Below are 14,907 nucleotides of genomic sequence, written 5' to 3' on the forward strand. Positions count from 1 at the left end.
TACGAAAACAGATATGAATACAATTTCTGGGCTTATTTACTTTATAACAGTTGCTACAATTGCGTTAGTACTGAAGAGCATCGCAAAAATCATTCAAAAGTATTATGGTATTAAGTTAATGTAGCGAAAACAGCATAAACGCCACATCTTTGCCGCAGCTCTCCAGATTGATTGGTATCAACAACAACATACGGTTTAGTAGCGCAGCACCTTCAAGAATTACAATCCTACCAACTCCATTGTATAATACCACTGATTGTAACAACTTACAATGGGCAATATTCAAGTTGTTATCAAGGAACAGAGCGACTAAAAACACAACTTTTGTTCTGTAAATTTAATCATTAGATGTTCGATTATTCTTCAGTATTTCATAATCATGTATAGCAATTCTATATCTTTAAAATCTGCAATCTTCTCTCGCTCCCACACTGGGCCGCAAAAAGGGCCGATTTATCGGACCTAAGGATCTTCGAGGGAGCCGCTTCGCGCCACGACGTCCTCGTGTCGTCGCTTGGTGATGTTTTCGCGGCGGTTTTTCCGCTTTTTCGCGGGTAAAATTTCGTTTTTTAGGGGCACCTCTGCTAGGCGCGGAGCGAAACAGAGACGCGACATGTCGGAAACGCCCACCGTCCGATGCCGAAAATTGCCCTACGGAATTTCGCTCTTCTAGACGTTTTTCGGGACGTGGGGTCGTTATTTTCACGTCGGAGATCGATTTCCGTCCCTCGCGTTCGATATCGCGGCGAAAAAACGGAATTTGAACGTTTCAAAAATTTCGTCGAGTTCGAGCCGATGCGGACCTTGACGGTTATACAAGGACAAACCACCCAATGTCTGGGATAGCTCGAGGGACTGGACGTCGGCCGTCCATCCGCGAGACCCCGGTTCGAATCGTGAGCGGTTGGAGCTTTTTTATTTTTTATTCTCGCTATTTTCTACTAATTTCTTTAAATATTATGTAGAAATATGTTTTATTTGCTTACCATATGCCTTTTTCAAACTTTTTATTTACAATGTTTTATGAAATTAACACGGAATCGAAATGCGGCCGCTTTTTACTTTACTTTAAAATCTGCAATCTCCTCTCGCTCCTACACTCGAAGGCGAAAAACGGCGATTTGCCGGACTTATGGGTCTTTTCGCGAGATGCGAAGCGGCCGGGCGAAGGGCACTAAGCGCGCTTCGTTTCTTCCTTTATCCAGACGTCATATTTTGAAAGCGATTTCTTAACGTATTCGATGTGGAATTTTCCTTTCCCAGAACGGCTGCTGGCGATTTTTCGCGCGGAACAGAGATGCAACGTATCGGCAGATGGCAACGCCCATCGACGGAAACATGACAATTGCGATTGATGTCAGATTGAAACGTCAAAATAAATTTGACACCAATAGCTAAAGACGTTCTAGGGTTGGGGATTGTTGTTATTTCATCTTTCTAGGCCTCTTTTAAACTTTAATTTATAGGTACCCTACGATATTTATTTATTATTACGTTTTTATTTACATTTTTTCTTAGCTCTACCACTACATACGTGGTATACCTGCTGTATGTCTCTCGATTTGCTGTAAGTACCCACTAAAAATTGTATACTTATTTCTTTCTAATTTTATAGAAAACACCAGTACGTAAATCCCTTCATCTTTGTATTAATACATTTGCTTCGTTAATTATTATATTACATTCGTATTATTCCACAAACGTCAAAAGTTGCAAATTATCGAAATAAGTTCGAGCTAAAAACTTCCAGGTCGTGGAATGTTGTTCTTTCTCTGTTTTATACCATTCATTCAGAAAACAAGCTTCACATAAAGACGTTAGTGTAGCGGTGAAAATGGGATAACCTAAGATTTATTTCTTACATATTGCCGCAATTTAATTCTATGGATTTATCTTTTTAAAGATGAAAAAATATACATTTTCAAAACTTTCTTAAGTGCCTAAAAAAAAGTGCGTTGAAGCTCAACGGTCAGGAGGATTCTGTATATTAAAAAAATTTATTGATTGCAATATTTTTATGACAAATCATATCTTATTAACCAGATGTTTTGTACTGGATGTTTCATAAAGCTGACACAGGTGAACTAGGATTTTTTTCTCTTTTCACTACCCACTTCCTACATTATTTATTGAAATATCTTGATGAAAATTTATATAGTTCCTCATCAGAGCTTTCTTTGAAAATCCATATACTGGATGTTCTACATAAATTGACCCAGGTCAGAATTATCGGTCCAGAGGCTTCTGTATATTTCAGATATTTATTGATGGCAATATTTTTATGAAAAATCTTATATTGTAGAACTCAGAAGCATTTCGCAAATTTATATACTGAGTGTTTCATAAAAATGAAACAGGCAGACCAGGATTTTTTTCTCATTTCACTACCCACTTTCCTACATTATTTATTGAAATCTCTTGATGAAAATTTATATAGTTACTAACCAGACGCTTTCTTTGAAAATCCATATACTAGATGTTATATATAAATTGACCCAGGTCAGAATTATCGGTCCAGAGGCTTCTGTATATTTCAGAAATTTATTGATGGCAATATTTTTATGAAAAATCTTATATTGTAGAACTCATAAGCATTTCACAAATTTATATACAGAGTGTTTTATAAAAATGAAACGGGCGGACTAGGATTTTTTTCTCATTTCACTACCCACTTTCCTACATTATTTATTGAAATCTCTTGATGAAAATTTATATAGTTACTCACCTGACGTTTTCTTTGAAAATCCATATACTGGATGTTTACACAAAATGGCCCAGGCCAGAATTATCGGTCCAGAGGCTTCTGTATATTTCAGAAATTTATTGATGGCAATATTTTTATGACAAATCATCTTATTAACCAGATGTTTTGTACTGGATGTTTCATAAAGCTGACACAGGTAGACTAGGCTTCTCTATTCTTTTTACTTTTTTTACTTTTTCTACTGAAACGTTTTGAAGGAAACTGACCATTCGCTTTTTGAAAAATCCGTATACTGAAAATTGAGCCAGGTCTGATTAACAGGCAAAATTTTTCTTTCTCTTTTAACTTTATTTTTACTTACTTTAATGAAAAATTGTATATTTACTAACCAGATACCTTTTTGGAAGTTTATACTGGATGTTCCAAACAATGATCCACTTCAAAATTAGGAGACAGTGAAACTTAACTTATTTTTTTCCCATTTCTGCCTTACCTACGTACTGAAATCTTTGAATGAAAAATTGTCTATTTACTGTATGTTCTACAAAACACTTCAGAATTAGGAGAGTGAAACTTATTTTTCCCAATTTCTGACTTACCTACGTACTGAAGTCTTTGGATGAAAAAATTTATATTTACTAACTAGATACCCTTTTGAAAGTTTATACTGGATATACAAAATGATCTACATCCGAATCGAAACCAAAACAAAAAGGCGGCAGACCAGATATTTTTCCCCATTTTACCTTTTTCTACTTTCTTTGGTAAAGTTCATTGATAAAAAATTTTGCATTTACCAACACGATGCTTTTTTGATAATTTTTATGCCAAATGTTCCAACAAAATTGATCCAGGTCAGAGCTGCAAGTGTTCAAACGTATTTATATTCTTTTTATTTCATTCTACTTTATTTTTTGAGGTAACAATTTTATAATATGTTTTTTGAAGCTTTACAATATAGTGCATGTTCTATTAAATTGATCCAGGACAGACCCCGTGGATTATTCCTTATCATATTTATTTCTTCTACTTTATTTAGTGAAGCCTATTCATGAAAATTTTTTTATTTACTAACCAGGTGCCATTTTAAAACTTGCTACATAGAATGTTTCACAAAATCGACCCACATTTGAATGGTGATAATAATGTAGATGGTGGTGATGTAGATGATGTAAATAATGGTAATGTAGATGATGCCGATGTAGACGATGGTGATGTAGATGATGGTGCTGTAGATGATGGTGACGTAGATAATGGTGCCGTAGATGATGGCAATGTAGATGATGGCGATGTAGATGATGGTGGTGTACATGATGGTGATGATGGTGGCGAAGATGATGCCGATGTAGGTGATGGTGATGTAGATGATGGCGATGTAGATGATGTAGCTGCTGGCGATGTAGATGATGGTTATGTAGACCATGGCGATGTAGATATAGATGATGTAGATGATGGTGCTGTAGATAATGGCGATGTAGATGATGGCGATGTAGATGATGGTGATGTAGATGTAAATTATGGTGATGTACATGATGACGCTGTAGATGATGGCGATGTAGATGATGGTGGTGTAGATGATGGCGATGTAGATTATGATGATGTAGATCATGGCGATGTAGATTATGGTGATGTAGATGATGGCGATGTAAATGATGGCGATGTAGATGATGGTAATGTGAATGATGGTGTTGATGTCAAGTCGGCGAAGCCGACTTGCCTACGTTTCTAGTCAATATATATTAAAATCCTATAGCTCCGTCTGCGTCGCACGATCGCCCCGAAAAAGAGCCGATCCGCCGGACGAAAGGCTCTTTCCTCGGGCCGCGAAGCGGCCGGCGTTGCGGCGCGAAGCGTCGCGACGTCCTTCCCGCGTTGCGACGTCGTAATTAGAACACGATAACTCGACGCCTTCCCCATGAATTTTCAGAATTCCCCAGGCTCTGCGAGGGGCGTGGCCCAATTTTTGTGTGAAAAGCAATAGTCCGACACGCCCTCCCGCTGAAATCTGGCGGTCGCCGATCGCCTCGAATCGCGCGCGGGTACGGCTTATTTATTTTTTATTTCTCCTATTTTCTACGATATTTTATTTAAAACTGTGACGAAAATACTCATATCTATCGACCGGGTCCCTATTTCACGCTTTTTCAGTGGAACTTTCCGCGAAATCAAATGCAGGATTCGAAATACGGCCGTAAATACGTTAAAATGCATTTCTAGGAAGGCCGCAAAATGTGAATTTTGCCATATAAAATTCCTTCTCCGCGAGCCTCGAAACGGCGTGCGATTTGGCACAGATACTCAGTCGTTCCTCCTTAGTCGTTCGGGGGCATTTTTGTAACGTTTTCTTCGCATTTTCATATTTAATTTTGCCTTCTTTTTGGGGTCTGCTCGGCGACAGACAACCATTTCACAGGCCGTAAAGATTGAAGCTTTAAGACACGCCCACCCGGAGAAAATTCGAATGTCGTTAGAAACGTCAGATTAATTATGTCAAAATAATTTCAAGCCAAACGCGAAAGACGTCTGTAGGGTCGCTGCGAACCGTTATTTTACCTTACTAGGCCTTTTTTTAACCTTAATACATTGCTACGCCACGACATATACAGGTATTTCTCATTATTAGGTTAGGTTGTTATTTACATTTTCGCAGCTCTACCGTTTAACATGCCTACGATTAGGATACCAGTCCCCCGAATTAACGTAAGTAGTTGCTCTCTGAAACTGCATAATTTTAAACCAATCCATAGTACTTAAACCCTTTGTATTAGTACATTTGCTTCGTTAGTTACTATACATTGCATTGCATTAGTATTACTTACTTCCCAAACATCAAAAGTTGCGAATTATAGAAATAAATTGTTGCTAAACTACTCTTCCAAGTCATGGAATGTTATTTATCTGTTTTATTTCATTGTTGATCTTTTGCGAGACGACTTTGTGTTAGAAAAATGCGAATTTAACATTACAAAAATTGTTGATTACTTCAGCTGTGAATGACAATTAAAATATCAGTACAGACGGATTGTGGGTGAAGCAGTCGATAGCGCAGCGGTAAAAACGCCCCATTGTAATCGTAAGGTCAGAGGTTCAATCTCAGACGAGGTAACCTAAGATTTTTTTTTTATTTACTGCCGTAATTTAATTTTATATATGGATTCATCTTTTTAAAACTTTCTATAACAAAAAAATAAAAAATTTCAAATAGGTTTCTATATACAGGGCGTCTAAAAAATTGCGTTGCAACTCGAACAGTCCAGAGGCTCCTATATATTTCAGTTTATTGATTGCAATATTTTTATGAAAAATCTGATATCGTAGTAATCATATGCTTTCTACAAAGGTATGTACCGAATGTTTCATGGAAATGACACAGGTGAACATTGATTTTACTTATCTTTTCACTTTTCCAATTTTTTTATTGAAATATTTACATGAAAAGTTATATAGTTACTAACCAAAGGGTTTTTTTTTGAAAATCCATATACTGCATGTTCTATATAACTGACCCAAGTTAAAATTATCGGTCTAGAGGCATCTGTATATTTCAGAAATTTATTGTGGCAATATTTTTATGAAAAATTTTATACTGTAGAACTCAGAGGCATTTTGCAAATTTATATACTGAGTGTTTCATAAAAATGACACAGACGGACTAGGATTTTTTTCTCATTTCACTACCTACCTAAATTTTCAAATAGATATTTCTACACACGGTGTCTTATTAACCAAATGTTTTTTGCAATTTCTTTACAGGATGTTTCATAAAACTGGCACAGGTGGACCAGATTTTCTCTGATTCATTTTGTTAGTCTTTTTCATGAAACCTTTTGAAGAAAAGTTGTCTGACAAGCCGCTTTTTAGAAAATCCATATACGTACTGGGTGTTCCAAAAAATTGATCCACATCTGAAACGGGCAATTTTTCTCCTTTTCACTTTTAACTTTGTTTTTATTTACTAAAATCTTTTAATGAAAAATTGTATATTTATTAACCGGATGTCTTTTTGAATGTTTATACTGGATGTCCCACAAAACTGATCCAATTACCAACAGAACGAAACTTTCTTTATGTATATTTTTTCCATTTCTACAGTTTGTACCGAAGTCTGCAATATTTTTATGAAATATATTATACCCTACCAACCAGGTGTTTTTTGCAATTTATATACAGGATGTTTCGTAAAACTTCCACAGGTGGACTAGATTTTTCCTTATTCATTTTTTTAATTTTTTCTTTAAATCTTTTGAAGAAAAGTCGCTTTTTTAAAAATCCATATACTAGATGTTCATAGAATTAAAGGCAGTTTTGTTTCTTTTTACTTTTAGCTTTGACTTTATTTACTACAGTCTTTTAATGAAAATTTGTATATATATCAAGCAGACGTCTTAATTTATTTTTTTACCATTTCTGCCTTACCTACGTAGTCTTTGGATGAAAAATTTTATATTTACTAACCAGATGCCTTTTTTGGAAGTTTGGAAGAAACTTTTCTTATTCTATACTTGAGCGGGGCCTACTTTTTTTTGAAAAACATTCTCATCAATCAAAGTACAGGGTATTTTAAAAAATGTTATATCTACTAACCAGCGAGGAAAGCACCGTGGAGCGGTGCTCGAGTCGCGCGCAGCGCGGCTCGAGGGCCGAGGGCCCAAGAGAAAGTTCAAACTCCGCGTCAGCGGAGTTTGCCTGCCTTTCTAGTAAGTGCTTTTAAAGAGTGTAATGTCTGGTAGGAGGCCAATCGAAGTAATGCGAAATTCCATTCCTGAGGACGAATGTTGGGGACCGCCTGAAAAGGTTTGCCGAATATGTCGAAGGCGAGAACGAAACGTAATTTTTCTACCTTGCGGTCACTTGGAACTCTGTTGGATTTGTGGAATGCATATAAAAATTTGTACTTTCTGTTAAAAAGAACTTGAAGCAGTTTAACTCTGTATAAGCTATACAAATAAAATAATAAATATATATTTCTTGTTTCTATTAGGATACAATTTTTGCTGACTTGGGGATTTTAATGGAAATAAGATACTAATTACAAGTATGTTCTGCGCATGTATTAAACATATTTTATTTTTGTTCATATTTAACGTCGAGTCTCAATATCAACGGTCGATCATGTGACCTCAATCGAATGATGCAATACCTGATGGGATTGATGTAATACTGTTTGAAGTTCATTGACCTCTTTTACTCTCTTGTAGATATCAGATTACAGTTTATACCAACGGGGTAATTTTAATGGAATTAAGTTATTAAATTACAAGTATGTTCTGCGCATGTATTAAATATATTTTATTTTTGTTCATATTTAAATTTGAACCTCAATATCAACGGCCGATCACGTGACCTCAATCGAATGATGCAATACCTAATGAGAAGATGTAATGCTGTTTGCAATTTATTTCTATTTGTGTTCGGTAGTTCCGTTTCACCAACACATTTGATACATTTGTATTTAACTGGAACAGACATATTGCACAAAATCATTAGAGCACTCGCAGTTATTACCTTTTGAAATAAATGAAATACATTACAGTGATAAGAATTTATCACTTTCCTCTCCAAAATTCTATGTCTCTCACCTCTCGATAATCACATTTTAAACAAAATTCCCTGTATGTACTTTTAATATAAAATAATCTCCTAATTTCTTCTTGCATACTTAAGACCTGTATCTGGATTAAACTATTAGCTATCTAATTACACTTCTTACTGAGATAACATATTAATTTTATTATTATATTTTCTGTTAATTTATAATTTTGAACTTACCGCCAGCTCCGTCTAATCAAATGCTTATACGCATGCGTTATAATTTCAAAACATATGCTATTTCCATTATTCATCTTTAGTTTTAAATTTTCCGCTAATTCCACTCATATGCTGATATTAATGCAATTCCGAATAAGAACGATGTAATGCTGTTTGGAGTTCATTATAGGTATGATTTGTTGACTTATTGATTTTAAAGTAATTAATTACATGTTCTGCACATATATTTTCTCACATATATCTTATTTCTATTATTTTAGTTTTTGAATTTACCGCCAATCCCCTCATGCCGAGATCTACTAGACAAGCATTTAAATTTTAATGTTACATATATTTTATTTCTTTTGTTAACAATTAATTTTGAATTTACCGCCAATTCTATTAAACTAATTTCCTAAATAGCATAGATTTCTTCTAGTAATTAAATTTCTTATTAGATAGACAAGACCCGCGCCATCTACTTGCAGCGCCATATTGGCTACGTAATAAAAGATCGAAATAACTTATGTGATATTATGCATCAGAAAGCGCTAGGGACTATTATTCCTTGCAAACAGTAACGGATAATAAGAACCCCGTATACAATACGATTATTTCTGGGACGTATGTGCGAGAAGAGTTGTTCCTGGATATGCGGTAAAATAATTGAATAATATTTCGTGAACGAATTCAAGGTCAAGTACCAACACGATAATGAAGAAGGGAATATTAAATTTTGTTCTATCAGTTTATTATTAGGTAGATCGATAATCATGTTGAATTTTTTCATATCATGATAACCATCGAAATAATTACGAAAATCATAAGATAATACTTCTAAATTTTGATTTGAATTTCCCGCTAATTCCACTCATACGCTGATATTGATGCAATACCGAATAAGAATGATGTAATGCTGTCTGAAGTTCATTGACCTTCCTTATAAGTATGATTTGTGTTGACTTATTGATTTTAAAGTAATTAATTACATGTTCTACACATATATTTTGTCACATATATATTATTTCTATTATTTCAGTTTTTGAATTTACCGCCAATCCCCATCATCCCGAGATCTACTATGCAGCCATTTTTTTAATATTACATATATTTTAAATCCCCCATCAATTTCAATGTGGTGCTGATCGAACCTAAATCGAATGATGCAATACCGTATTAGAATGATGTAATGCTGTTTGGAGTTCATTGACCTCTCTTATCATGATTTATGCTAACATTGCGATTTTGAAGAAACTAAGGCACTAATTACAAGTATGTTCTGCGCATGCATTAAACATATTTTTTATTTTTGTCCATATTCTAAACATCAATCTCAATGGTTGCTCATGTGATCTCAGTTCATAATGTGATCTTTATATTTACCAAGTTCAGCTCGAATGTCATTTTGCACCAGGAATTTGTGAAATAGAATCTGTTATTCAAGTTTGGACAAGCATTTTGGTTACACCTCGTATAAATATATGTATTCTTTAAATGTTTAATCTAGGATAAATCTAGTAGTATTAAACTAGATAAACACTTTTACTAAGGAACTTTAATTGTTGACGATAATATATGTATAGTATATTATCATTAAATTACTTGAAAATTAATATTCTCAACGTAACATATACAACATAACAAACATTTCGACTTTTACAAAACCATCAATTTGTAGTAAAACGGCAAATCTTATGTAAATGAATTATTTTCGTTTAAAATAATGTTTATATAAAAGCCGTACATTAACTTTATCTTTTCCTACAACTTTTTGAAAAATAATCGAAATCCTTCATAACTGTATCATTAATTAAATTAGTAATTTAACTTGTTCTATTTTGTCATTTTACTCATACGACATAGATGTAGATCTGAAGTTGACATAAAAACTAAATATCTGGAATTATTATTATTTTTGCTCCAATTTTAGTCTAAAGCATTGTGATTTTAAGGTTTTACTTATATTATGTTTAAGAGAAAAAATCAGCAATGAAAAAATATTCTACGTCTCATCCTTTATCTAACAATTTATGCAACAAATATAATAGCCCCTTTTTACGTTATAACTGATATTCCATCCGACGGCATTTCTTCTCCATATTTATAGTGTAAAAAAATTTCTCTCAATCAGACAACTTGTATATAAGTTACAAGAGTTGTGTTATTTAAAAATAAACATCCGGTAGATGTACAAATCTGCCTGTCGCCTGGATTTTGTATACGTGGCTAATGCTTTTACGTCAGTAACACAGCTATTTATTTCAAACCATTAGCGAAATATAAATATATTGTGCTAATGCGCATGTTTCTTCGTTCAGGAGACCTGAACGGAGCTGTGTTTGAATTTTTGATATTTATTTCATATACCCTCTCAATTTCTGGCGAATGAACCCCGGCTGTTGTCGTGCTTTGTGATGACACATGTATAAAGGTAACAATACCATTTGTTATCTCTCTCGTTCTAATATTAAACTAGTACCTATTGAATCTGAATTTTTAACAGCTTTAAGAAGCAGTCTTAATAAACGGTGTACACATACTGAGATTTTCTTTCTCATTCCTCTCCTCTAGGCACCTACATTCTTCAGGCCACTTCAGAAGCAGCAGCAGCAGCAGCAGCAGTCTACAGGATGTTCTTAAAGAAGCGACATGAAAACTCTTAGATTTTAAAAGGTTTTTATATCTGTTGGTTTGTTCCTTAATACGTTCTCTCCCAGACCTAGGCTGAACTTTTGCTTTTTCAATACAATTTGATATTTAAAAGAATAAGTAGTTAGCGTTGGTCACATGGGCTTTAATACGAACTTAAGATATAACATGGTATACTACTGAGCTTAATGGCACGACAGTATTAAGATAATAATAACAACGGTTTCTATTAAATTCATTTTCTAAATAGCATAGAATTCTTCTAGTAATTAAATAGATAATGTTATACAGGGTGTTAATTAAGTATGTATAATAAGGTGCTAATGCACATGTTTTTTCGTTCAAGAGTCCTGAACGGAGCTGTGTTTGAATTTCTCATCTTAAGATTATGAAATTTCACACTAATAGCTGACATATATCAACCACAGTATTCCTGTTGTTAGTTGATACTATGGTGGTCTAGAGGCAACGGGCTCGCTTTGGAAACCAAAAGTTCGTGGTTCGAATCTCAGACAGAGCAAGACTTTTTTAATTTAAATAAAATTCGAAATCAACTTTAAATTTACCGTCAATTGCAGCCCACCTCTCTCCTTCACTCCGATCTCTATTGCGCAAACGTTTAAATCTAGAAATTTGAATTTACCACCAATTTTATTGCCGCACTCTGATTGATCAAACAACCTATCGTTACTGGACTTTAAATTTACCGCCAATTTGCCGTGATCTGATTGGTCGAGAGACGTGGCCAATTTGAATGCTACGCTCTGATTGGTCGATGGCCGTGGCCTAAAAGTGGAGGAGAGGGGGGTAAAATCCCCCAAAAATTTGCAATCTGAACCTTCATAAGAAAATACATGGGATTTTGGCTCCGTAGTAACATAGCCTATCTACTAGGACCACTCCTATTGATCTCGATTTTTGTTGCTTTTTTGAGGTCTTTATGCTCGTAAAAACAAATTTGAGATCCATGGCCAACTTTATAAGTAGGTAATCATAAAAAAACCGGAAAATACCAAAGGTTTTTTTATTTTAAGAGATAGAGAAAATTTATTCTAATAAAATTTTATGACAAAATTGGTACCTATCACCAGACTTTTTAAGGATTGTATGTAATTTCGCCCTCTACGCGGCTAAAAAATTGTCATCGGAGCAGGAGACTGTGGCCACAAAAATTGCTTGGTTTTTCCTATTTCATGGGATATACCACATGTCTACTTTATTTTTTATATTTATTATTTTTTTTAAATTTTGATATAAAAAATGTAAACATTTCCGGATTGCTTAGTTAAGTTAATATACAGGGTGATGCAGAACTTATCGAAAAAAAAATTCTGGATGTACAGGGGACCCTTACAAATACAATTTTGTAAAGAAAAAATCAAAACGGTCAGTTCGAAATTGATTTAAAAATACACTTCTGCACAGCACTGGAAACTGGTCCACTGTAAAACCTGACCTCGCACAATGCGACCGGTATGGCGGAGTGATAAAAACGGACAAAAACTTTCGCAAGGAAAGAAATATGTAAATAGAATTTTATCGCACCTATTTTATATCGGCAAATTCAAATGCTTTTGCCTTTATTAATTATTAATAAAATTAATTTGTGTTTTTAAATAATAAAATCATTTGACATACCCGATGGTGCAACAGCAATTATTCAAAATTTTATCCACTCACGTGTAAACACATTTAGGTCCGTCTTACTCACTTTCTACGAAATAACGCAAATGATATCTTGCCTCACCATAAATTAAAACGATATCCATCAACTCTGAGTTGCTATACACGCAAGCAATTTTTGACACTAACTACTAAAAAACTGATGTAAATACCACAGATAACAGGTAAAAACTACCGCAACGACGGATTTCAGTATTAGGAGTCACATGGCTCTCCACGCGTATTGCGAATGACGCTAGAGATTATTTTTTTTTACAATATTGACTCCACTTCTCATGCCGCATCTATTCCCAAATTTTTTTGGATAAGTTGTGAATCACCCTGTATAAATTGTTTTAAATACGCCAACTACAAAAATTTAATAAATATTATGTATATCTTTTAATCACAATACAGATTTTCTTCATCCATATCTTTGAAATTGTTCTCGTAATTTTGAAAAAGTTCTTCGGTTGGTTGGAGGATATTTGGGAATCTATTTCTGTATTCTATCAGTGCTTGAATAGAATTGAAATTACATTGACGTTACAACACAAACATATTATAGGTACCTACTTCTAAATATTTGAAGATACCATTAGACAATATTCAAAATTATTTTCAAATCAAAATGAACTATAGCAATTTTCAATCCCACAATTATGTATAAACTATGACAACAATAAACAATTTGCCAAATGATGACATTACTGGCATAACACATTTGTTTTTATAGCGTGCTACATTTAGCGTAAGCTATTTTCTCTGTGCAAGAACAATGTTAATTCTATAATGTAAAAAGCAATAATATACCTAATAATCTGATAAGAAAATCTGAATTTTGCTTGAAAGAAGTACATTATATTTATTAAATTTTCTATAGTTGGCGTGTTTAAAACAATTTCTACATTAACTTAAGCAACATGAAAATGTTTACATTTTTTATACTACAGTTATAAAAAATGTAATATATATAAGATAAAGGCGACATGTAGTTATCTCACATGAAAGAGAAAAAAAAAAGCAATTTTTTTGTAGCCACTGCCTGATTCGATGACAATTTTTTTTTGCCCGCGTAGAGGGCGCAGCAAATCCGATACTTCAAAAATTTGTTTATGTCATGTGAAAGGTATCACTTTTGCCAGAAAATTTATAATAAGTTTTCTCTATCTCTTAAAATAATAAAGTTAAACAGTCCTAAACTTTCGGTACTTTTCCGGTTTTTTATAATTACCTACTCATAAAGTTGGCCATGGATCTCAAATTTGTTTTTACGAACATAAAGGCCGCAGAAAATGCAAAGAAACAATTTAAGATTTTTAACGTGTGTCGTGTATTAAACGAGATCCATAGGACCCTCTTATAGTAGACAGCCTGTATATGTTTATTTATTTATTTATTTATTTATTTATTTATTTATTTATTTATTTATTTATTTATTTATTTATTTATTTATTTATTTATTTATTTATTTATTTATTTGTTTATTTATTTATTTATTTATTTATTTATTTATTATTTTTTTATTAAGGAACAATGTTCAAAACCTCAGAATGACAATCCAATTAATGAAGGTCTTTGTAGAAGTGCAAGTGAAAATACTCTTATGGATAACCCTCATATGGACAATGCAGCTACCGTCCAAATGTTGACGGAGTTACATAATATATTGAAAGACAAAAAACCAATTTTATGTGTAAGTACAAACTTTGATTTGATCAATAGATAAGATTTTGTAATTTAGAAATTTTGCAAACTTAAAAAATTTTAAACAGTTGTAATAATTTCTCTCACATAGCTAGTTGTATTTAAAAAAATGTAGAAAATGTAAAATTTTTAGTATTTTTTTTTTAATTTTTATAGAATTTCCACATTCAATTGATACCATACCACCTATTCGTTCACTTCGAATATCTCATAACTGTAAAAACTATAAGAGACAATAGAACAAAATTACGTCGAAAATCGCCGAATCGCACCGTTCCAACGTGAAAGGAAAATAATTTGTGTATGACTAACTAATGTGACTTTTCGAGGATGTAATCAAAATTCATGTTTTCTTAAAGAGATCACTCATTTTTACATAGTTAAAGCGATCTCTTATAATTTACCTCTAATAGTAAAGGATACATATTGTCATACGT

At 33.4% G+C, this 14,907-nt stretch overlaps 1 protein-coding gene across 1 annotated transcript in view; it reads left to right on the forward strand.

Annotated features, from left to right (window-relative positions):
- The window catches only part of LOC108910226 (putative leucine-rich repeat-containing protein DDB_G0290503), a 96,954-nt gene extending 82,462 nt beyond the window's left edge, over nucleotides 1-14,492 (forward strand). Inside the window, exon 4 of the mRNA XM_018714779.1 lies at nucleotides 14,295-14,492. Coding sequence (XP_018570295.1) covers nucleotides 14,295-14,492 — 198 coding nt within the window. The remainder of the gene's footprint in view (nucleotides 1-14,294) is intronic.
- The last annotated feature ends 415 nt before the right edge of the window (nucleotides 14,493-14,907 follow it).

The sequence above is a fragment of the Anoplophora glabripennis genome, unplaced genomic scaffold (assembly GCF_000390285.2).
Source record: "Anoplophora glabripennis isolate ALB-LARVAE unplaced genomic scaffold, Agla_2.0 scaffold734, whole genome shotgun sequence".
Classification (NCBI taxonomy): Eukaryota; Metazoa; Arthropoda; class Insecta; order Coleoptera; family Cerambycidae; genus Anoplophora; species Anoplophora glabripennis.